This window comes from Hyla sarda, chromosome 8 (assembly GCF_029499605.1).
Source record: "Hyla sarda isolate aHylSar1 chromosome 8, aHylSar1.hap1, whole genome shotgun sequence".
NCBI classification, from domain to species: domain Eukaryota; kingdom Metazoa; phylum Chordata; class Amphibia; order Anura; family Hylidae; genus Hyla; species Hyla sarda.
In genome coordinates this window covers 180,605,779-180,631,893 of record NC_079196.1, presented here as the reverse complement: position 1 = coordinate 180,631,893, position 26,115 = coordinate 180,605,779, and the positions used below count along the sequence as shown (strand labels likewise).

At 42.2% G+C, this 26,115-nt stretch overlaps 1 protein-coding gene across 2 annotated transcripts in view; it reads right to left on the bottom strand.

Annotated features, from left to right (window-relative positions):
• XYLT1 (xylosyltransferase 1) overlaps window positions 1-25,243 on the bottom strand; it is a 340,609-nt gene extending 315,366 nt beyond the window's left edge. Inside the window, exon 1 of one of the 2 annotated variants that reach the window (XM_056536893.1) lies at window positions 24,843-25,243. In XM_056536893.1, the coding sequence (XP_056392868.1) occupies window positions 24,843-25,115 (273 nt within the window). In that variant the 5' untranslated portion in view covers window positions 25,116-25,243. The remainder of the gene's footprint in view (window positions 1-24,842) is intronic. The other variant, XM_056536896.1, reaches the window with a different exon arrangement.
• Between the last annotated feature and the right edge of the window lie 872 nt (window positions 25,244-26,115).

Sequence of the window (26,115 nt, the reverse complement as noted above, 5' to 3'; positions counted from 1 at the left end):
CAGATAATGTTCTCACCCCCATCACAGATAATGTTCTCTTCCCCATCACAGATAATGTTCTCTTCCCCATCACAGATAATGTTCTCTTCCCCATCACAGATAATGTTCTCTTCCCCATCACAGATAATGTTCTCTCCCCCATCACAGATAATGTTCTCTCCCCATCACAGATAAGGTTCTCTCCCCCACCACAGATAATGTTCTCTTCCCCACCACAGATAATGTTCTCTTCCCATCACAGATAATGTTCTCTTCCCCATCACAGATAATGTTCTCTTCCCCATCACAGATAATGTTCTCTTCCCCATCACAGATAATGTTCTCTTCCCCATCACAGATAATGTTCTCTTCCCCATCACAGATAATGTTCTCCCCCATCACAGATAACGTTCTCTTCCCCATCACAGATAATGTTCTCTCCCCCCATCACAGATAATGTTCTCTCCCCCCATCACAGATAATGTTCTCTTCCCCATCACAGATAATGTTCTCTTCCCCATCACAGATAACGTTCTCCCCCCCATCACAGATAATGTTCTCTTCCCCATCACAGATAATGTTCTCTTCCCCCATCACAGATAATGTTCTCTTCCCCATCACAGATAACGTTCTCTCACCCCCCATCACAGATAATGTTCTCCCCCATCACAGATAATGTTCTCTCCCCCCATCACAGATAATGTTCTCTTCCCCATCACAGATAATGTTCTCTTCCCCATCACAGATAATGTTCTCTTCCCCATCACAGATAATGTTCTCTTCCCCATCACAGATAACGTTCTCCCCCCCATCACAGATAATGTTAGCTTATTTTCTGGGTCCAGCTGACTAGTAAATTGGTTTTATTTTCATCCAGACCAACATCCAGCATTGAAATTATTTTTAAATAATTAAATAATAATTATAAAACTACTCCACTTTTCTGAAAATGTCCATTTAAAAAAAAAAAATAAAAAAATAAATAAAAATAATTTCCATGGCTTTAAGATGTCCGGAAATGTTACATCTCTACTGAGGGCTACAAAGGAAACATGGAATATGCTTCCTGTCTGTCATCATCCGGCACAAAAATCCAACAGGAAAATATTCTTTCAGCAACAGGTGACGTCAACGAATGCAAAGCAGCCTGGTATTTGGGGAAAGGGCAGTCAGATATGTTTGGAATCTGAATGGAGCATCCAAGCATTACATGACTCAAAGCCCAGGGGCTGATGCTAGATGTGGATTAGACATTTTAAACAGTAAGTAATTGTTTTGCATTTCAATTAGCAAGCGCCTGCAGCAGGAGCGCCCATCCAGCTCCCAAATAGTAAACATTTCTGCAATTATCTTCCCATTTCTTCATTTGGAAGATGGGCTTTTTTAGTTTTGCTCACATAGAAACAAACAAAGGCAGAATAATTGGAGAATGCTCTGTGAGAGCGCTTACTGCACATCCTCACCGTATACTCTGTTTGTATAATATAGTACTGTCCAGTAATGGTACGTTTTCCTCCTGCCTCAGGCTGGCATTTATTTGCATATGAAACACTTTATTATTAATACAGGTTCACTATAGGATGTCATCACTTAAGGTGATCAGTTCTGTTCTGCATAAGCATTTTCAAATGTGACAAAAAGAGGGGGGGGGGGGAAGATAAAAGATGCAATCAAAAAGTAAAATAAAAAATAAAATACATTTTTTTTTCTGAGGCTATAACCGGAGACACACAGTTTGACTAGCATCACCAACTTCTCTTCTGCAGGGTATGTGAGCTCAGGTTCACTGAACAATCATTCAACTTCTCGTCTGAGTAACCAGTAAAGTTGTGCATCAACATGGTCACAGAGATCTGTCATACAGGAGACTGCCTTTTTGCAGAACCATAACCACTATAGCTACAAGATGCCTAAAAGCTTGATGTGGGCCACTGTATAGGACAAGGATATGCACTTTTATATCAACATATCATATCCCGTCATCATATCACGTCCTTATATCCCATCCTCACATTCCATCCTCATATCCCATCCTCACATCCCAACCTCGTATCCCTACCTCATATCCCATTCTCATAGCCCATCCGCATATCCCGTCCTCATATCAAGTCCTCATATCCCATCCTCATGTCCCATCCACATATCCCGTCCTCATATCCCGACCTCGTATCCCTACCTCATATCCCATTCTCATATCCCATCCGCATATCCCGCCCTCATATCCCATCCTCATGTCCCATCCACATATCCCGTCCTCATATCCCGACCTCGTATCCCGACCTCGTATCCCATTCTCATATCCCATCCGCATATCCCGTCCTCATATCAAGTCCTCATATCCCATCCTCATGTCCCGACCTCGTATCCCGACCTCGTATCCCGACCTCGTATCCCGACCTCGTATACCGACCTCGTATCACGACCTCGTATCCCGACCTCGTATGCCGACCTCGTATGCCGACCTCGTATCCTGACCTCGTATCCTGACCTCATAACCCATTCTTATATCCCATCCTCATATCCCGACCTTCTATCCCATCCTCATATCCCGACCTATCTGTCCTCATATCCCTTCCTCATATCCCATCCTCGTATCTGTCCTTATATCCTGTACTCCCATCCTCATATCCTGTACTCATATACTGACCTCATATCCCGTCCTCATATCCCGTCCTCATATCCCGTCCTCATATCCCGTCCTCATATCCCGTCCTCATATCCCGTCCTCATATCCCGTCCTCATATCCCGTCCTCATATCCCGTCCTCATATCCCGTCCTCATATCCCATCCTCATATCCCATCCTCAAAGATTTATCAGAACCAGTGTAGAGGAAGAGTGGAGCAGTTGTCCATAGCGCTTCTTTCATTTTTAAAAAGGCATCAGATAAATTAAAGAAGCAATCTGATTGGTTGCTATGGGCAACTGCTCGACTCTTTCTCTACACATGTTTTGATCAATCTCCCACACTAAGTTACATATATATATATATATATATATATATATATATATATATATATTAGTATCTTTCAACAGGAGATTCCTTTTGTTCATAAGGAGAAACACATCGAAATAATTCCCAATATAAATGAAACAAATGGCAGGTAATGAGGGTATTTTACACTGTAAACGCTGCCATCTGCAATATTTCATGACAAGTAAATGGGATTTGTATGTGCCTTTTCTGGAACAGCTGGCTCTCAGGCTGAAACAAGCAAATGAATAGGTATTCATCTCAAAAACAAAACATCTGCAATAAGCTCTTACAGAAAATACAAGGCAAATTGTCCACGCCATAATTCTCTCACTTAATTAAGATCCGTTTTGCGAATGACCGGTCCCTGTAAAAACGGAATATGACTTGTCACCGCTCCGATATGTGACGGGGTAATTTCACTGAGACAATGACTTATTCCGCAAGGTTACCAGCAGGATGCTGTTACTTTTTTAGCATGTCGGTATGAAACCCCTGGCTAAAAAATATGGAATCCCCATACATTGAGGGCGGTCACCCAACTATTTTACTATAGGAAGTACACAGATCACAGATATAACATTTAAATGGGCACTGTCAGAATCAAAAACCTTTTCGACGTTATACATCTTGGCAAAACATAATATACTTTATCTAATATACTTCTACTTTTTATAGAAATCATGGCTCATAAAAAAAATAAATAAATAAAAAAAGACCATTTGGGATCCCCATACCATCCAGAATATAATCCTGTCCGGCTGCAGCATCATCTTTGTCCCAGGTGAAGCACAGGCTTGAACAAAGTCCAGTAAGTGAGGGCTGGACTAGAAATCCTCTGTGCTCACTCCTGTCCTATCAGACTGCAGCATGAAAACAGAGAGGAGGGAGTTACAGAGAAGCCTGCAGTGATTGGATGAAGAGACCCAGCACAGCACAGCAGACTCAGGAAGAAAGTGATTGCATGGTGAGTAAGGGTGGGCTCAGTGCTTGTGTCAGACACGCCCCTTTCTGAGTACTGGATGTCAGAATGAGTGAGCAGCAGAACAGTGGGATTTGTGAGCCATACACAGAAGCTAGACACCTGTATCAACTAGTGAGTAACATATAGAAGGAAAATTACTTAAGATAAATCCATAGGTCAGTGTTCCCCAACCATTGTGCCTCCAGCTGTTGCAAAACTACAATTCCCAGCATGCCCGGGCAGCCTTCGGCTGCCCGGGCATGCTTAGAATTGTAGTTTTGCAACAACTTGAAGTACACCGTTTGGGAAATACTGCTCTGGGGTATGGGGGTGGACCTGCTCACCTAGAGGTGTTGTGCAGATACCAGGCTCCACACTTGCTTTCTTGGTATCCCACTAGTGAAGAGTCCCCAGCAGCTTCAGTTTCCTTAGCATCCAGCAGATTGCGTGGCTGATAGGGCAGTGCCAACTATAGGATTACTGCATGAAGATCAATTCCAAAAGGTCCTTTATTAAGACAACACGGTTTGAGACACAGAATACTCTCTTCGTCAAGCCTGAAACGTGTCTTAATAAAGGCACTTGATCCTGTAAATGGCTTTCTTGTCCCCTCTACTCAATTGCATTAATGGAAAGGATAATGAAGCTTTAACAAAATGGAAATCCATCACAGAGTGTGGCAGTAGATGGTGGTTGTTCCAGCCATATGTAAAAAGGAAGAATTAATGGACAGACCAAAGAAGGCATCGAAAAATTACAATAGAAAACTTATAGCAATGTGTCCTAAAAAGAGTAAAATGCTAAACAAAACAAATGAAAAAAAAAATGGTTGTAAACTAGTGTCTGAAGCAGAACTGCAAGAAATTGTCTGAATGACAGAAGAAAACAAGGTTACAGGGGGGGAAAAAAAAAAAAATATGATCATGGAGTGTAAATAATTGGTGATATTCAGTGACGAATCAGCCATTGGCCAAGGAAGTGATACTGGAACCTTTGTCTGGCATCATACTAATGAAATATATAAAGATAAAAAAAAAAACAATTACATTTGCTTCCTTATTTATGACATATGTTCTGGGTAATTCCCCTCTAGTAACCAGAGCGTAGACCCCCTGCAAAGAGATGCTCTCTCAGGAAAACCTAGGCAATCTATGCATTGATTTTAATGGTCTCCATGTCATACATCATTTTCCCTGCAGGGAAATACGAACTTGTTAGCCAGCCCTACCCCTGACCTTCCCCTTAGTAGCTGAGCATGGAAATCACTGTAGCAGAAGCTCTGCCATTAGTTATATCATTGAATAATAAAAAGATATGGGACTTTAGAATGTTCATCCCTAAAGCTCTCAAGTGCTCTACAGAACTTCCAAGAGTCACAGGCCACAACACAAAAGATGGGAGACTCCGTATTCTTATATGTAGAGCTGTGATTTATTGGTTCCCCACATGCAACGTTTCGGCTCAATGTAAGCCTTTCTCAAGCATGCTTGAGAAAGGCTTACATTGAGCTGAAACATTGCATGCGGGGAACCAATAAATCACACTTCTACATATAAGAATATGGAGTCTTCCATCTTTTGTGCTGTGGCCTGTGACTCTTGGAGTGGCCCTCAAGTTGACCACGAGCACGGTGGATTGGTCTAGTGCAGTCTTCTGTTTCTGCTCTACAGTACTAGCTGCTGGTGAAGGAAAAGACTACATACAAGTTTAGATTCACACAACATGGATAAATCGTACATGGATGGAAATTCACGAAAATTAAAACAAAGGGTTAAAAAACTATGAGGGTGAATTAATCGAGTGGCTCAATACAAGAGCATTCTACCAGACTTTTCTGTGCCATATGAGGTCAAATAATATCTTATACCCCAGAATAAATATTTCTTCAAACATGATATAGCTTGGGTTGATGACTTAGTGTCAAGATAGATTTTATTAGCTAAAGTGTCCTTATGAAAATACAGTGAAGGCCACCCCCTTATCCAGACCAAATTTTGTGCAACGGGTTTTCAGTCCACCATACATTATACATATTGGTCATTTTCTTTAAAAAAAAATATTACACCCATGGAAAACAATTTTTCTGTGCATTTTTTTGGGGAGTTTTTTCAAAAAGGTTTCCATGTAGTACTACAATACGATTAGGTATTTTATGATGCTTTGCAGTACGTTTGATGACAAGAAGGGTTCAGTAGGCTTTTTTATTTGTGGCACTGGGGTTGAGGGGGTAGTGTGTTTCCTTGGCATATGTAATCTTGATAGAAAACAAGGGGGTGCTCCACCTCACCTATGGTGTCTACTTACCTTATAAAGTTGCACTACATTAGGGAACAACTCTGAAGTGCTGCTTTGATCAGTATACTGGATATAGAGTCTTATAAGTCATGAGAAATAGGTATGTAAAGCAGCTTACCGCAAAAAAAGAAAAGAGCTTGGTACCTCCAATAGGGGCAGTGAGGAACAAGAGCTCATTTGCATTCACATCATTAAGAGTACAGAAACTGCAATAACCTTATTAGGCCTTGTTCACACAGTGGAATTTCCAAGCAGAACCCTGTGGAAAAATTCTGCTCGGAAATTCCAATGAAGAAGTCCCGTTGTTTTCAATAGGTATCTGTTGCACCATGCACACAGCAGAATTTCCACACCAGAAATATCTGGTGCGGAAATTCTAATTCCAGCCTCCGCTAAAGAATTGATGTGCAGATGTGGAGTCTGGGTTGACCGGTGGGGCTATCCAGATGTCCAGATGAAATCTGACTTGATGGCTAGGTTGGCGCACACCCGAGGTACCACAGAGGCAGTGTGGAGTTTAGAGGTCTTTATTTCACGTGTAGAACAACGCGTTTCGAGGGGGCATCCCTCTTCATCAGGTTCACAATCACAGTTCCATTGGATGTAACTGTGATTATGAACCTGACTAAGAGGGGTGCCCCATCGAAACGCGTTGTTCTGCACGTGAAATAATAACCTCTAAACTCCACATTGCCTCTGTGGTACCTCGGGCGTGCGCCAACCTAGCCATCAAGTCGGATTTCATCTGGACATCTGGATAGCCCCGCCGGTCAACCCAGACTCCACATCTGCACATCGCTCCCAGACCGCTTGCTAAGCGGGACCGACGGCCGGCTGCCTCTCGATTCATTAATTCAAAGCGTGCATCAGTGTTGTGCCTGCCAGCACAACAGCAAAAGGTGAGCATACTTGAATTTTTCTCAAATCATGTTTATTGCAATATACTTCACGATTGGAGCGCCATTTCTGCCCTTTTTTTTCTCTCCCTGCTCTCCCTCCGCTAAAGAATTGACATGCCAATTGCTGGCGCCTGCTGTCTATGGAATATCCGGTGGAAATTTTCAGGTTGGACATTCTGCAAAACTGATGCCGTGTGAGCATAGCCAACTACACTGGATTATTATTTTTTTTTTATTAACTGATGACAGAACATTAAACAGATTTGTAAATTACTATAAAAAAAAATATTAATCCTTCCAGAGCTTATCAGTTGCTGTATGCTCCACAGGAAATTATTTTCTTTTTGAATTTCCTTTCTAACTGACCACAGTGCAGTCTGCTGACCCCTCTGTCCATGCGAGGAACTGTCCTGTGAGGAACTGCAGGGATTTGCTCCTGCTCTGGACAGTTCCTGAAATGGACAGAAGTGTCAGCAGAGAGCACTGTGGTCAGGCGGAAAGGAAATTCAAAAAGAAAAGAACTTCCTGTGGAGCATACAGCAGCTGATAAGTACCGGAAGGATATATTTTTTTTTTATAGAAGTAATTTACAAATCTGTTTAACTTTCTGGCACCAGTTGATAAAAAAAAAGCGTAGTACCCCTTTAAAGTAAACGGGTTGAGTCCAGATCTGCTGGTATCATGGCAAGGTGGTCATCGGCTCCATCAGAAACAGAAGCCTTGGAGGTTGTGTGAACAAAGCCAAAGATTTTAAAAAGAAAAAAGCCTGATGCAAAAATGGCTCAGCACAGTAAAGCCGAACAGATATTTTCCTATTATGACTTTCGCAGCAGTCTATAGACATAGTAAACATTTCTGCGTGTCAGCAGTCTTCACCAGAAGACATTAGAAATGTAGCTAATTTACACAAACTAAATAAGGAAAGAAAGGGAAACGTTATTTCTCCGGAATCGTGCAATAAAGCACTGAACATTTCTGGACGGGGGAAGAATCTCACTTCATTTAGGAACATACAACATACATTAATTATCAGTTGCTAAAAAGACAATTTGGAAATTGCTCGGGTAGTGAGAGTTATTGAAGCTTTGCTTCTTCGATTCCATAATTGCAGAACGCAAATGGGAAAAAAAAAGAGAGAAAAGGAAACCAATATTTCCCCTTCATTGGTAAATATCCGGGATTTGAGCAATGCCTTCATGGAGACGTTTGGTTAATACAAAACCAATTAGTGACTCCTAATGAGAAGGAGTGCGGGAAATATCCGCCTGCTGTAATCCATGTTTTCATATGCGCTAAGAAGACAGAAGTGGTTTGCATAAAAACCTTATTTAATACCACCAGGCAAGAGTTCCATCTCAATGAGCAGACATATTAACAAATGCGCTGGCATTTGTGCAATGACTTTTAACGGCGAATGCTAAAAACCCTATGGTCCTCCATGACATATGACATTAATAAAGAGCCGCCTCCCTCCATCCTCCTATACGGTCTAAGGCAACAGATGGGGTCTCTTCTATGTGCGGCAGATAGGTGTGCGCCTTCAGATTAACATTCACATCTCACTTTTCCCTTCACCTCATTGACTCCCACCCTGAGGCTGTGGAAGACAATGCATTCAAACAAGATGGTGCAAAAATGGCTGTCAAAGCCATTATCCAAAGCGCTCATTTCACACCTTGCCTTCCATTCTCCCAACACGTGAGAAAGCGAGAACGTTACGTTAATTGTTAGTTTAACACCGATAAACCTATACCCCATATACTTAGACAAAACAGCTGATGTGGCTGAATAAATTCAGAAAAAAGAAAAATAGGTTATTTTAAATCGTTTTATAAACTATTACAAATGTATTACCTATAAATGTGAAACATCATTCAAAGAGGACATGTCAGCTCTTCTGGTTCATCCTATTTGACTTAGTCTATTAAGAGCAAGTTTTAGAAAATAACTATTCTAAAGCATCTCTTTTTTTCATTCTGTAGTCCCTCTGTTACTCCTCCTGGAAATATGATAATAAGCAATAAGCTAGGATTTCACTTGTTTTTTTGTTTGTTTTGTTTTTTTGTGTGGCAAAAATACGCCCCCTGTACAAAATACGCCCCCTTACTCATTTTTGCGGTTTTGGCGTTTGCAGCATGTTCAATGAGAGTTCAAAATACGGTAATAGGGCAATTTATTGGGCTGTTTTTTTTTTTTTTTTTCTTTTTTTAAAAGGTAAAAAAAAAATGCCAGAATAGCCTAACTATTCAATTGTAAAAAGGGTATGTCCCCTACACTAGTGTTTCTCAACCAGTGTGCCTCCAGCTGTTGCAAAACTACAACTCCCAGCATGCCTTGACAGAGCATGCTGGGAGTTGTAGTTTTGCTACAGCTGGAGGCACACTGGTTGGGAATCACTGCCCTTCACACTCTTCCGTTTTTGCTGTAAAATGGCATTTTTTACAGTTGCAACATATCTTTTAAATAGATACTATTTATTTTCAAATAAACAGTATTTATTTTCAAATAAACAGTATTTATTTTCAAATAAATAGTATTTATTTTCAAATAAATTGTATTTATTTTCAAATAAATAGTATTTATTTTCAAATAAATAGTATTCATTTTCTTTTTTGCACAATTTTGGGTATAAGGTGGGCAAAAAGAAAATATTTAAAAACTGCAAATAAAATGTTTTATATGTTTTTGCAAAAAAAAACTGCAGATTTTTAATTAGGGCTGAAATAACACAAAAATAGTGTGTGAACATAGCCTCAGAGTGTGTAGGAACAGACTCAATTGACAAAGGAGGGGGGAAGGGGAGATATCAATTTAGCTATACATTTCCAGGAGGAATAACAGAGGAACTCTACTGGTTCTCCAGAAGTGCTATTATGGTAAATACAACTATTTACTAAAACAGACATGTCTGGAGAGTAAGTCATGTGTCTTCTAAGAAGTAGATACCATTTAGTCCATTCAGGTGGTTTTCTAAAGTGTCTAAGTCACTCACAAGTATACAAGCAACAATTGCCAAGTAAAGGTCAAGGTAGTAGTACATCTGTAGAAAACAGGAAATCTATCAGTTCACACCAGGAAGAGGGGGCTTCTTTAAAAAAAGAAAAAAAAAAGAAGGACATACAATGATTTGGTGAAACATTCTATATTTTCCACGATAATTTATCCATTAGGTGGCGCTGTTTGATTTACACCTGCACATTAATAACTAGTGTAGATGCTGTCTGCCAATGACAATCCCTAATAAAATAGGCATATTGCAGAATGTTTACTGTTGTCAGGACGATCCCTGATAGCAAGTATGCAATTCTGCAGTGGCGCCCCCATAGGTGAAATTAGGCATTACACGTCTCCCGCTGAAATCAATGAGCTGAGTTCTGAGTCCTCCCAGACTGAGACATATTCTAGGCCTGTTCTACCATAATCTTTTATTATTTTTTAATCTTATCAATTTTATGTTTGCATGGAAAAGATTTCATAGTACAGATCTGTGGTATTCCTAATTCCCACATGTGAACTTGCCTAATTATGGCTTTAAAATCCCACAAATAAACCACAAACACCACTCAATAGTGCTTATTTCTAGTTGTTTCGAGGGATTCAATTTCCCGGCCCAAAGGTTAGTAAACCTGCATTTGTATTATGTATTTTAACCTTTATCAAATAAGTACCTGCAAATAAATAAATAAACAATAATAATAACAGTAATAATAATAATAATAATAATAATAATAATAATAATAATAATAATAATGGTAAGTCCATATTGCCAATAAGGCAAAGTTCACATCAGCCGTTGTGCTCCGTACTTTGTCCTGGGTCCGTTCGTCTCTTTGTTTTGCGTCCAGCGGCCCCCAAGACAGGTCGGAACGCAACTGACTCCACTGGGTCCTGACAGATCCCACTGACTTGAATGGGGTCCGTCGGGGATCCCCTAGTGTACTGGAGAAAAAAAAAATAGCATGAACTATTTTTTCTCCGCTAAACTGCTGTTTTGACGAAATTGCCGACGGAACTCCCTATAGCAGAGCCTGGCGGCAGTGTGAATTTAGCCTAATACTGAATGGAAATCATCAAAGGCCAATCTTGAAAGGGATTGCCTGGATTAGAAAAAAACATGGCTGCTTTCTTAGAGAAACAGCGCCACTCTTATTCTCAGGTTGTGTGTGGTATTGCACCTCAGTTCTATTGAAGCCTATGGAGCAGAGTTGAAATACTACGCACTACCTGGTGTGGCGCTGTTTCCGAAAGAAAGCGGCTCTGTTTTTTCTAGTCCTGGTTAACCCTTAAATGACTCGTTGAGAAATCATTGCGGCTTCTTAAAACATGTAACGGCTTGTCCATCACAGGAGAAAAAAAAAACAACAAAAATTATAACGGTGCAAGATCGGTCACATGACAATGATGGTGCTTGAAAGACCGCTGTGTCATGCGTGCTGTACCAATTTGTCCCGGATCTTATACGGAATTTGCAACATTGGCTCCGAAAGGAACATCTAATTTGCACGAAAATTAAGCCTGACCAGAAAATACTATCTATATAACTCAGTGTTTCCTTACCAGAGTGCCTCCAGCTGTTGTAAAACTACAACTCCCAGTATGCCCGGACAGCCGAAGGCTGTCCGGGCATGCTGGGAGTTGTAGTTTTCCAACAGCTGGAGGCACACTGGTTGGGAAACACCGCTATAACTTCTGTCCTACGACTACCCATAGATACAAATCAAATATATTCAGAAATGTCATTTTAATTTTTCACTTGCCATGAACACCTCCCAGTACGTAAGAGAATCATGGAAAGAAAATCCTTCAATTTTTCGCACTTCTCATGGCAGCCCTGTAGACAAGCTCAAAATATCACCAGAGTGTAAAGAATAACATACAACAGTCATTTACACCCGGGCCTCAGTGTAATTCAGTCCTTGACACTAGGCAGAATCCCAAGCCGTGGCGTATCCTAGGAATCCAGTCTATGTGCACCACTTCCGCCCATCCTTTTTTAAGAACGGTAAAAATATTAAAGACACCTATAGTCGGTTTTACCAAAATAACCTGAATGCTTCCCACCGACCATACATGCAATTCTAAAATGACCTTGGAAATCCAATCCCAAGTGAAGGGATTTATGAAGTCAAGTTATGGACTGTACAAGACACTAGGACTTGAAGTGGGACCTAAAGTGGAAAGTTTAAAGGGGTACTCCGGGGAAAAACGTTTATTTATTTATTTATTTTTAAAATCAACTTTAAAGGGGTACTCCAAAAGGATAGGGGATAAGATGTTAGATCGCCGCGGTTCCGCTGCTGGGGACCCCTGGGATCCCCGCTGCGGCACCGCGCTATCATTACAGCACAGAGCGAGTTCGCTCTGTGCGTAATGACGGACGATACAGGAGCCGGAGTAGGGTGACGTCATGGCCCCGCCCCTCATGACATCACGGCCCGTCCCCTTAATGCAAGTCTATGGCAGGCCCCCTCCCATAGACTTGTATTGACGGGGCGGGCCATGACGTCACACGGGGCGGAGCCGTGACGTAACGATGCTCCGGCCCCTGTATTGCCCGTCATTACGTGCAGAGCGATCTCGCTCTGCGCAGTAATGATAGCGGGGTGCCGCAGCGGCGATCCCCGGGGTCCCCAGCAGTGGGACCCCGGCGATCTGACATCTTATCCTCTATCCTTTGGATAGGGGATAAGATGTCTAGGGGCGGAAAACCCCTTTAAATCAACTGGTGACAGAAAGTTAAACAGATTTGTAAATTACTTCTATTAAAAAAATCTTAATCCTTCCTGTACTTATTAGCTGCTGAATACTACTGTGGAAATTCTTTTCCGTTTGAAACACAGAGCTGTCTGCTGACATCACGAGCACAGTGCTCTCTGCTGACATCTCTGTCCATTTTAGGAACTGTCCAGCTTAAAAGGAAATCCCCATAGCAAACATATGCTGTTCTGAACAGTTCCTAAAATGGACAGAGATGTCAGCAGAGAGCACTGTGCTCATGATGTCAGCAGACAGCTCTGTGTTTCAAAAAGAAAAGAATTTCCGCTGTAGTATTCAGCAGCTAATAAGTACAGGAAGGATTAAGATTTTTTAATAGAAGTAATTTTCAAATCTGTTTAACTTTCTGGCACCAGTTGATTAAAAAAAAAAATAATAAAGTTTTTCACCGGAGTACCCCTTTAAAGGGTTGTATATGCCTGTACTCTAGGGATGTCCCCAAACCATTTTTTATTTAAAAACCAAGTACAAGCACTGATCCTTTTTTCAAGTACTCACAATTACCAATACTTTTTTTTAAAGGGGTACTCCGGTGGAAAACAAAACATTTTATTTATTTATTTATTTTTTTTTAAATCAACTGGTGCCAGAAAGTTAAACAGATTTGTAAATTTCTTCTATTAAAAAATCTTTACCCTTCCAGTACTTTTTAGCAGCTGTATGCTACAGAAGAAATTATTTTCTTTTTGAAATTATTTTTTGTCTTCTCCACAGTGCTCTCTGCTGACACCTCTGTCTGTGTTAGGAACTGTCCAGAGCAGGAGAAAATCCCCATAGCAAACCTATGTTGCTCTGGACAGTTCCTGATACGGGCATCAGGTGTCAGCAGAGAGCACTGGGGACAAGACAAAAAATGTATTACAAAAGAAAAAAGGATTTCCTCTGTAGCATACAGCTGCTAAAAAGTACTGGAAGGGTAAATATTTTTTTTTAATAGAAGTTATTTACAAATCTTGGTGCACTTGATAGAAGAATGAAAAAGTCGGCACTCACCAGTTTTCCAGTTCAGCAACATTTATTGCACATACTCACAGCCGTTGAAGCACTAATCAGTGTGAAACCCCGGTGTCGCCTCTCTGTGATACACCACCACCCCCCCAACCCCCCCCCCCCCGATACCATCTGCTGTCCTCCCTTGTACATGTACTAGGCTGTGAGTATGTGCAATAAATTTTGCTGGAATACTGGTGAGTGCCGACTTTTTCATTCTTCTATCAAGTGCAACAAGGTTACTTCTTATATGTGTCTGAGCACCACCATACCCATTGCCGCAACAGTGATTTAGAGTCCGCCCGCTGAAGGTACAGAAGTAAGCAGTGCCGAACGTCTTGATTATACTCTCATTTACAAATCTGTTTAACTTTCTGGCACTGGAGTACCCCTTCAAAGCCACGTGACAGCAGAAGAGGGTCTAGACGCTGTGATTCCTTAGACGAAAGTTGAACATGAGGCCCTCACTGACACTCATAATTATAAATATAAATTAGGTAGTTAGGTCGGGAATTCTCATCTATTAGCTAGAAGCCCCCAGTAGGTAGTTAATCACCCCCTACCAGGTAGAAGCCCCCAGTAAGTAGGTAGGATCTCCCCCTCCTATTAGGTAGAAAATGAAGGTAGGTAGAAGCCCCCAGAAGATAGTTAAGTATCGAACCTTTCTCTTTTAGGTAGAAGCCGCCAGTAGTTAGGTAGTCAAGTAGTTAGGGAATCTCATTATTAGGTAGAAGCCCCCCAAATGATAGGTATTTAGGGAATACCCCTATTAGGTTGAAGCCCCCAGTAGGTATGTAGGCAACCCTTCTCTTTTCGGTCGAAGCCCCCAATAGTTTGGTAGTGAAGTAGCTAGGGATTCCCTCTATTAGGTAGAAGCCCCATACGATAGGTACACAATCCTCCCCTATTAGGTATAAGCCCCTAGAAGATAGGTAAGCAAGGAAAACCACTATTACGCTGAAGCCCCCAGTAGGTAGATAGGTAAGGAACTCTTTTCTTTTAGGCAGATGCCCCCAGTAGTTATGTAGTCAAGTAGTTAGGGAAACTTCCTATTAAGTAGAAGCCCCCCAAAAGTAAGGTCAGTAGGAATTTCCCTATTAGATTGAAGCCCCCAGTAGCTAGGTAGGTAATACTTTATTTGATTGAAGCTTCCAGTAGGTGGGTAGGTAGGTAGGCAAGTAGATAGGGGACTCTTCTCTTTAGGTAGAAGCCCCCAATAATTAAGTATTCAAGTAGTTAGGGAATCCTTCTATTAGGTAGAAGTTGCCAAAAGATATATAGCTAGGGAATTGTAGATTTGCAACAGCTGGAGGCACATTGGTTGGAAAACACTGTGCTATATACAGAGAGGGTAATGTCAGCAGCCCAATCAATGCTTCCAAAGTGAAGTAGTGGTCAGCAACCTAGACAACGAGCAGAAAACAAGGCGGAATGAAAAGCAGTTTAAAATGATATTTGTTTGTAAAATGTTTCCATTTACATGCACAACAACTTAGAGTGTGATTATAGTGATAGAAATATCCCTGTAATGCAGATATGTACGCTAATATATAAGCATATAAACTCATCATGGCAGCACGATTCCAGGGGTTTTGTATTGTTTCGCACCCCCTGCCGCATATACTACATTCCTGTTTTGTTGGGACATCAATTCATTGTCTTTTACGATCACAACAAACCTTTGATTATACTTCACTAATTGCCTAAAACAGTCACATGTGATATCTAAATAATACAACTGTGAAACACATTGATTCTTACGAGAGAAACAAAACCTTCATGTCAGACAGCCCATAATAAATGAACGTGAACGCAGCAGATCCATTAGCAGGCATTTACAAGCAACTCAGGTTGTTATTTTATACATTCTAGCTTCGTACGGCTCTATGGCTATGGGTTCATGTCTACCGCCATATTAGGATTAGTGAAGGGGTCTGTAAGGTCTCTACTGTACCTTCCACACCAGGCTGCCTCCAGCTGTTGCAAAACTACAACTTCCAGCATGCCCGGACAGCCGAAGGCTGTCCGGGCATGCTGGGGGTTGTAGTTTTTCAACAGCTGGAGGCACACTTGTCTCTTTGAACACCAATATAAATAAGGGAGGACCCTGATGCGGGCATGCTGGGGGTTGTAGTTTTACAACAGCTGGAGGCACACTTGTCTCTTTGAACACCAATATAAATAAGGGAGGACCCTAATGCGGGCATGCTGGGGGTTGTAGTTTTACAACAGCTGGAGGCACAATTGTCTCCTTGAAAACCAATATAAATAAGGGAGAACCCTGATGCGGGCATGCTGGAGGTTGTAGCTTTGCAACAGCTGGAGGCACAATTGTCTCTTTGAACACCAATATAAATAAGGGAGGACCCTGATCCGGGCATGCTGGGGGTTGTAGTTTTACAACAGCTGGAGGCACAATTGTCTCTTTGAAAACCAATATAAATAAGGGAGAACCCTGATGCAGGCATGCTGGGGGTTGTAGTTTTGCAACAGCTGGAGGCACAATTGTCTCCTTGAAAACCAATATAAATAAGGGAGAACCCTGATGCGGGCATGCTGGAGGTTGTAGTTTTGCAACAGCTGGAGGCACACTTGTCTCTTTGAACACCAATATAAATAAGGGAGAACCCTGATGCGGGCATGCTGGGGGTTGTAGTTTTACAACAGCTGGAGGCACACTTGTCTCTTTGAAAACCAATATAAATATGGGAGAATCTTGATGCGGGCATGCTGGGGGTTGAAGATTTACAACAGCTGGAGGCACGCTTGTCTCCTTGAAAACCAATATAAATAAGGGAGAACCCTGATGCGGGCATGCTGGGGGTTGTAGATTTACAACAGCTGGAGGCACAATTGTCTCTTTGAAAACCAATATAAATATGGGAGTTAAAAAAATTAATTATATTATATAGTTTAGTTATCCATAGCATAGGATACAAAACAGAACGGCCCTCTTATTGGCTGTTTTTGGTAATTGCTCCATTTTTCCATTGCACCAGTTTTGATAAATGTCCCAGTATAATGTGGCACTTATCCTTTCAGTGGGTTATATGGCGAATGGCCAATATTAAAATACAGGAGACGTGTTCTTATACTTATGATGACTGTACGAGTCATTTTAGCTTGGGTGAACAGTAGATTCCCTGTCTGACTGGGAGAAAGCTTTAGCTTGGAAACCTATATAGGATTAGGCTCAGTTCACACTGCTTTTAAAATACAGTACGATGCTTGAATGGTAGGGCTGGTTTTATGCAAATAATGTATTCCAGTTATGAAAAAAACTTATTCTATATTAACAGGATAGGGAAAAGGTGTCTGATCATGAAGAGGGGCGGATGGGGGTCTCCAGGGGGTCTCTTCAGACTGCTGCCCTCACCTTCTGAGACGTACTAATCTCGGCAGTGACGGTCGCTCAGTCAATCACCGGACAGGTTTTCTTTAAGTCGGTTGTATACATTACATAGATGGTGGCTGGTTGCTACCTCCTTCAGTCTAATGGAAAGAGCTAGAGATGAGCGAACTTACAGTCAATTCGATTCGTCACGAACTTCTCGGCTCGGCAGTTGATGTCTTTTCCTGCATAAATTAGTTCAGCTTTCCGGTGCTCCGGTGGGCTGGAAAAGGTGGATACATTCCTAGGAGACTCTTTCCTAGGAATGTATCCACCTTTTCCAGCCCACCGGAGCACCTGAAGACTGAACTAATTTACGCAGGATAAGTCATCAACTGCCGAGCCGAGAAGTTCGTGACGAATTGAATTTACTGTAAGTTCACTCATCTCTAGAAAGAGGAGGCACCTCGAGAGCAGTATACCCTAGACTGATAGATAAATAGATAGATAGAGAAATAGATAGAATAGATGATAGATAACCATGATAATGGATAGATCAGTGGTCTCCAACCTCTGGACTTCCAGATGTTGCAAAACTACAACTCCCAGCATGCCCGGACAGCCAACGGCTGTCCGGGCATGCTGGGAGTCGTAGTTTTGCAACATCTGGAGGTCCGCAGGTTGAAGACCAATGAGATAGATGATAGATAGATAGATAGATAGATAGATACAACAGTTATCAGATAGATAACATAAATGATAGATAGATAGATGAGATAGATAGATATGAGATAGATATGAGATAGATAGATATGAGAGAGATATGAAATAGATAGATATGAGATAGATATGAGATAGATAGATAGATAGATATGAGATAGATAGATATGAGATAGATAGATAGATATGAGATAGATAGATAGATATGAGAGAGATATAAGATAGATAGATATGAGATAGATAGATAGATAGATAGATATGAAATAGATAGATAGATAGATATGAAAATGATAGATAGATATGCGATAGATAGATAGATAGATAGATAGATAGATAGACAGACAGCAGAAAAACAGCGGACTTCTGGGACCAAGTCCATCTACAGCGAGCACCAAGTTGTACAACTGTGCTGCCTGTATTTTTTCCATTTTGATAGATAGATAGGAGATAGATGGACAGACAAATTGATAAATGATAGATAGAAGATAGATAGATAGAAAAGAGATTATAGATAAAAGATAATAGATAGATGACAGATAGAAAAAATAAAACACGTAAAACAATCTGTATTTGCAGGTACACGCTGCTGTAGCTGCAATTCAAACGCATGCACAAAAATAGGTGTAACTAGAATAATATATTTATAGGTTGATCGAGAATACACCGAAAGATAGATATAGATAGATAGGCAGAGAGAGAGAAAATTCAATAAAGTATGTCAACTTTTTTTTTTCCTAACGCTTAACATCTTTACATTTCAAACATGAAATTGTTCTCTGCAAGCACAGGATAGCAGCGTCATCCGTCCTCCGCACACAACGGATCCCTATAATTGTAAGACGCAATATAAAGGCTCCACAAACAGTTTTCATACCAAGAAATCAGGGGCCCCGCTACTGGTTTCACTGGAGACACAGCAATCTTACATCCTCTCAATGGAAAGAGAATAACTGTAATACAAATCCACTCACAAGACAACATCTGTCAGATGCTATTGGAAAATTGCACTCTTAGGAAAGTGCCCTGTGGTTAATGGTATAGACTGAAACGGCTACAGAAACACTCAACTGTTTTGATGGTTGTAAAGTCTTTTTTTTTTTTTTTTGGGGCTACTTTGAGTACAGAAAGAAAGCAATGGCGAGCCGGGGTTTACTGGGCCTGCATAAGAGCCAGCCATGGATATCTGATACATATCTGTCTATTATACAGGGCTTCCACTAATAAGAACCTATAGAAAACTGTCTGTCAGATCCCGCTAAATCTTCCATGGCCTAGAAGTGCACATGATATTAGACTGACTATAGAAGATGTAACTGGGGATAGATTTCCAAAGAGTGGTGGGTCTCCACGGCGCTGACCAAGGACAGACACGTCAAGTGGGTAGAAGGTAGCTTTATTTGGATAATGCAACGCGTTTCACCGCACTTGCGCGGCTTCATCAGGCATGATGCCTGATGAAGCCACGCAAGTGCGGTGAAACGCGTTGCAGTCTTTTTTTTTTGGCTACTTTGAGTACAGAAAGAAAGCAATGGCGAGCCGGGGTTTACAGGGAAATACTGCATAAGAGACAGCCATGGATATCTGATACATATCTGTCTATTATACAGGGCTTCCACTAATAAGAACCTATAGAAGACTGTCTGTCAGATCCCGCTAAATCTTCCATGGCCTAGAAGTGCAAATGATATTAGAATGACTATAGAAGATGTAACTGGGGATAGATTTCCAAAGAGTGGTGGGTCTCCACGGCGCTGACCAAGGACAGACACGTCAAGTGGGTAGAAGGTATCTTTATTTGGATAATGCAACGCGTTTCACCGCACTTGCGCGGCTTCATCAGGCATGATGCCTGATGAAGCCGCGCAAGTGCGGTGAAACGCGTTGCAGTCTTTTTTTTTTTGGCTACTTTGAGTACAGAAAGAAAGCAATGGCGAGCCGGGGTTTACAGGGCTATACTGCATAAGAGACAGCCATGGATATCTGATACATATCTGTCTATTATACAGGGCTTCCACTAATAAGAACCTATAGAAGACTGTCTGTCAGATCCCGCTAAATCTTCCATGGCCTAGAAGTGCAAATGATATTAGACTGACTATAGAAGATGTAACTGGGGATAGATTTCCAAAGAGTGGTGGGTCTCCACGGCGCTGACCAAGGACAGACACGTCAAGTGGGTAGAAGGTAGCTTTATTTGGATAATGCAACGCGTTTCACCGCACTTGCGCGGCTTCATCAGGCATGATGCCTGATGAAGCCACGCAAGTGCGGTGAAACGCGTTGCATTATCCAAATAAAGCTACCTTCTACTCACCTGACGTGTCTGTCCTTGGTCAGCGCTGTGGAGACCCGCCACTCTTTGGAAGTCTATCCCCAGTGGCTGTTCACCTGGTTGGGAGGCTGCAGACCGGACCTTACCGCTCATTCACGCTTACCATTGTTGTGTGTGAGTTTGCACAACCACCTGGGGTAAGAGACTCGTATAATCACCTCCTCTGTTATACCTACCCGGGTGGTATTATGCTATGGAGCGCTCTCTCTTGCTTTTATAGAAGATGTAGGCTGCCCTGGAGTGTGTATATGACAATACAGTGTAGCACATTATGAGGTTTCTTTTCCCAGACGTTTTGAGACATCTTGAGGGCCGCAGGAGTCTCTAATAACCTGTAGCGCTCCAAATGTTGCACGACTACAACTCCCAGCCTTCACCTGGCCGGACGTTCTGGGAGTTGTAGTGGAACAACAGCTGACAAGCCAGTGGATGCCAAGCACTGATCCATAGGTTGTATAGGAATGGTCCCTGAATTCTTCTTAAAAGGCAGGAATAGAAAAAGTTGGCACCCTATTGGACATATTCCTTGGTATTTCTTCAAAGAAAGTATCCATCACAGGCAAAGACTAGTAGAAGTCATTTCACATGGTGCCATTACAGCTTCCAAAGAGGGGTCGTGACTAGAGATGAGCAAACTTACAGCAAATTCGATTCGTCACGAACTTCTCGGCTCGGCAGTTGATGACTTTTCCTGCATAAATTAGTTCAGCTTTCCGGTGCTCCCGTGGGCTGGAAAAGGTGGATACAGTCCTAGGAGACTCTTTCCTAGGAATGTATCCACCTTTTCCAGCCCACCGGAGCACCTGAAGGCTGAACTAATTTACGCAGGATAAGTCATCAACTGCCGAGCAGAGAAGTTCGTGACTAATCGAATTTACTGTAAGTTCGCTCATCTCTAGTCGTGACTCAGCTTTCCCAAACTCCACAAAGAAATTCTTACTCTTTTCTTTACTTCATCACCAGGCAGCCTCACCCATCAGAAGACTGGGAAAGCAGAGTGACAACTCAAAAAGCTTTTTTTTTATTGTTCTCAGCACATTCTTTTTTTTCCCCCCCAGAACATAATTATAAAACTGAACAAACTGTGAAATCTGAAATATTCTCCAGTCACCACTAGAGATGAGCGAACTTACAGTAAATTTGATTCGTCACAAACTTCTCGGCTCGGCAGTTGATGACTTATCCTGCATTAATTAGTTCAGCTTTCAGGTGCTCCGGTGGGCTGGAAAAGGTGGATACATTCCTAGGAAAGAGTCTCCTAGGACTGTATCCACCTTTTCCAGCCCACCGGAGCACCTGAAAGCTGAACCAATTTATGCAGGATAAGTCATCAACTGCCGAGCCGAGAAGTTCGTGACGAATCGAATTTACTGTAAGTTCGCTCATCTCTAGTCACCACCAATGTATTGTGTCATTGTTATTAAAGCCTGCATTCAATTTAGGCTCCTTCTAAGAAGCAATAAGATGTTTCTCAAGAGCCTAAGCGGGGGTCTGGGTAACAGATTACAGGCGAGGATCTCTGCACTTAATCGCCTCCTCAGTACTGACATTAAGTACACACTCCATGCTGTCACCGGCATCACCTTCTATAGAAGTGGTCTCCAACCTGCGGACCTCCAGATGTTGCAAAACTACAACTCCCAGCATGCCCGGACAGCCAACGGCTGTCCGGGCATGCTGGGAATTGTAGTTTTGCAACATCTGGAGGTCCGCAGGATGGAGACCACTGTTCTATAGGTTAAGTCATTATAGAATCCCTTAGAGAGGCCAAGGAATAAAGCCTTTCCTAGACACCGCCATTTTTCATAATCTACTACTGGAGCATGCTTGCAGTTCTAGTCACCCGACAAGCTTCGTCCCATACCGCAACGCAACAAAACATGGTAGCCTAAACTTAGGAGTCTTAGGGTGCGTTCACACGTAGTAAATCAAGAGTAATTCACGGCGAAAAATTTACGGGCGGAATTTTTTTTTTTTTTTATTTCCGCACGAAATTCGCGTGCAATTTGTGCAGAATTTGCACGGAATTGCGTGCGGAAATGGGGGAGAAAGAAGTGAAGAGGTTTTTCAGCCATTTCCGTGCGATTTCTGCACAAATTCCGCACGAATGTCGGGCGGATTTATTTTTTTTTACCATTGACTTCTATTGATTTCTGCTAGCGGATTCCGCTTGCTCATTCTCCAAGCGGAACGGAATTCAGCGTCGGAATTCCGCGAGCAGAATTTCCGCAGTGTGAACAGGACAGCGGAAGAAACATTAAAGCCAATGGGCAGAGGAGATGTGAATTCATTTGGAGCGGAGAATTCAAGAGGAATTACTCGAGTAAATTCCTCTTGAATTACTCCGTGTGAACGCACCCTTCTACACTACTCACTAATAAAAGAAATATTAATAATAATAATAATAATAAGCTTTATATAGCGGCAATATATTCTACAGAACTTTCCGATACACCAAAAATCAGCTAATACAAAGTAATAAACAAGCAATTTAAGCAATAGTCGTGAAGGCCCTGGTCACAAGAGCTTACAATCTATTAGAAATGTTTTGCTATTTTTTCCTTTAGGTGATGGGATAGTTTGGGCATTGTAATAATTTATGCACAAGGTCTATCTGCAATTCTAAGAGGAAAAAAGAAATAAAGTTAAAAAAAAAAATACCCCCCCCCCCAAGTAACTCAAAGTGACATCTTATTTGTGCATCATTTGCCAAACTCAGCTCTGCTACAAACCGCAACATATGGCCACAAATCAACAGGTACAAGCCTCCTCCTCCGAAACCTGTCAAGGCCACTAAAGACCAAAAGGTAGAGGACCGGGTACGAACGATAGAATAGAAGTGTCTTGAGACAAGAACAATAATACAAAAATAATAAACAACAATAAGGTTGTTTATAAATACAAGAGATTGTAAACGTGTCTGTAGAAGAAATGAATGAACACAGATAAACAAGAACATCCCTTGAGTTGTGTAGGATACATGACGTAGGGGCAGTGGTCTCCAACCTGCGGACCTCCAGATGTTGCAAAAACTACAACTCCCAGCATGCACGGACAGCCAACGGCTGTCCGGGCATGCTGGGAGTTGTAGTTTTGCAACGTCTGGAGGTCCGCAGGTTGGGGACCACTGATGTAGGGTCTTATAAAATTGGACTGATGCGTTATTTTAGTAAATGTGTTTAAGTTGGGAGTAGTTGTTCCCAGTTGTCCCATTATTTAGCAATAACAATTGGCTCATAAAATGATGATGACCCCCCCACCTAATATATATTACATAAAAGTAGGAACCCCCGAGGTGTTAGCTTTTCCTATAAGGTGTAACATCCCTCTCGTCTCTTGTCTCACAGAGATGTAAAAATGGCTGAGGAAGCCCCCATTGCTGCATCTCAATCTGTGTCATCCTGTCACTTCCTCATGGTAGAGCAAGCAAACATCTGAGCAGCACACAACACAAGTCGCACCGCTGGGCACCACTGATATTTCCAGCAGGGCAGATGACACAAATGCTAAATAAGAGGCCACACATGATGTTTGTATGAAGCCCCCCAAACATCCACACACACTCACACAGCCCCTATGACATAAGCCTGCCCCCCATTCACTCCATGCCTGCCTCAATAGACTGTTTAAACTCAGTCAAGTGGCAGTGATGCCCACTTTGCATATTGTGCCATTCAAGTAAAGCCGGCCACAGACATTACTATTTGGCTTAGAAATTCTAAACAATCTGATATTTTGGGGGAAAAAATTGAAGTCCCAAATGAATAATAACCCACCAGTATGTTCAATGTGCCCTATAATGAATTCTGGTCAGGTCCGTGTCATGGTGGCACAATGATTGGTACTCATTTTTGCTATGATTTTTGTGCCATCTGTGATCAGCCGGACTATGAGAAGACAACCAGCGATTCTTCCATACATGTAATGATAGTGTCGCAGGCGATGTTGTTCCCCACTATGCCCATTAATGTTTCCATACTGCTGAGACACATGGATATGTTCTATGATGGCGGAACAGAAACTCTTGTAAAGGACCACATAGATGATATAGACCAGTGTTTCCCAACCAGGGTACCTCCAGCTGGTGCAAAACTACAACTCCCAGCATGCCTGGACAGCCTTCGGCTGTCCAGACATGCTGGGAGTCGTAGTTTTGCAACAGCTGGAGGCACCCTGGATGGGAAACACTGATATAGACCACATAGTCTCCTCTAACCTTAAATGATCCATCCCAGCTCCAATATTTTACCCACCATTTTATCACCACACAAACAACCGCCAACTTGGAAGGGGACGCAGATTTTGGCCATTGTTGTTGGCACCTAACCATTGTAGCCTGTGTGACTGGTGGACATAGAGATGCCCCTACAGCAAAGACACAAGAAAGTTTCCAGTCACTTGGGTATACATCCAAACTGAGCAGCTATGCCACATGCGCCATCCAGGTGCCACCAGAGAAGACCCTTCCCTACCACCTTGTGCCAGGGTAAAGGCTGCTGCCCAGTGCCCATTTTGCAGTAACCCCTGCATTCCTGTGCACTGGATGTATGGAGACAGCAGAGTGATGCCAGTGATGCCACCTACCAGCGCTTGGTTGTGCAGTGCTCCTGCTGCTCCTCTGCGGCGCTGCTGCTGCTCATGTCCCAGCCGGGGCTCATCTCTGTGGCTGCCCCTGTCCCTCTTCTCCCGGCTGCTGCTGCCTCCTCCTCCTCCTCCTCTCTGCTCGTCCCCAGAATCCAGGCTGCTGAAATTCCACACGATGAGGGTCTGGATGAGCAGGACGGTGAGAGCCGCGGCAATAGCCGAGCGGGAGCGCCTGGCCAGCCTGCGAGGGCATGATGCCACCGCCAGCACCATCTTCAGTCAGTCACAGAGCCCGATCCTCCGCCGCTCTCCTCACAGCACAGGAGACGTCACCAGGAGAGGAGGGAGCTGCAATGCAATGTGGCAGGCGGAGCCCCCTCCTCTGCTCCGAGAGGTGGGGGATGTACGGGAGCCACAAGGTGCTGGGCATCACCAAAATCCCGGAGCCCAGAGGCGTGCCCAGGGGGTGGGGGGCCGCCTCTCCTCCTGCCTGGGGGGGGGGGGGGGAATCACTGGCTGAGGTATATGGATGAACAGTACAGACACATCTATACATACAGATATACAGTGTATACATCAATACATACAGATATACAGCACAGACATCTATACATACAGATATACAGTGTATACATCAATACATACAGATATACAGCACAGACATCTATACATACAGATATACAGTGTATACATCAATACATACAGATATACAGCACAGACATCTATACATACAGATATACAGTGTATACATATAGATCTACAGTACAGACATCTATACATACAGATATACAGTGTATACATATAGATCTACAGTACAGACACATCTATACATACAGATATACAGTGTATACATATAGATCTACAGTACAGACACATCTATACATACAGATATACAGTGTATACATCAATACATACAGATATACAGCACAGACATCTATACATACAGATATACAGTGTATACATCAATACATACAGATATACAGCACAGACATCTATACATACAGATATACAGTGTATACATCAATACATACAGATATACAGCACAGACATCTATACATACAGATATACAGTGTATACATATAGATCTACAGTACAGACATCTATACATACAGTTATACAGTGTATACATATAGATCTACAGTACAGACATCTATACATACAGATATACAGTGTATACATATAGATCTACGGTACAGGCATCTATACATACAGATCTACAGTACAGACATCTATACATACAGATCTACTGTACAGACATCTATACATACAGATA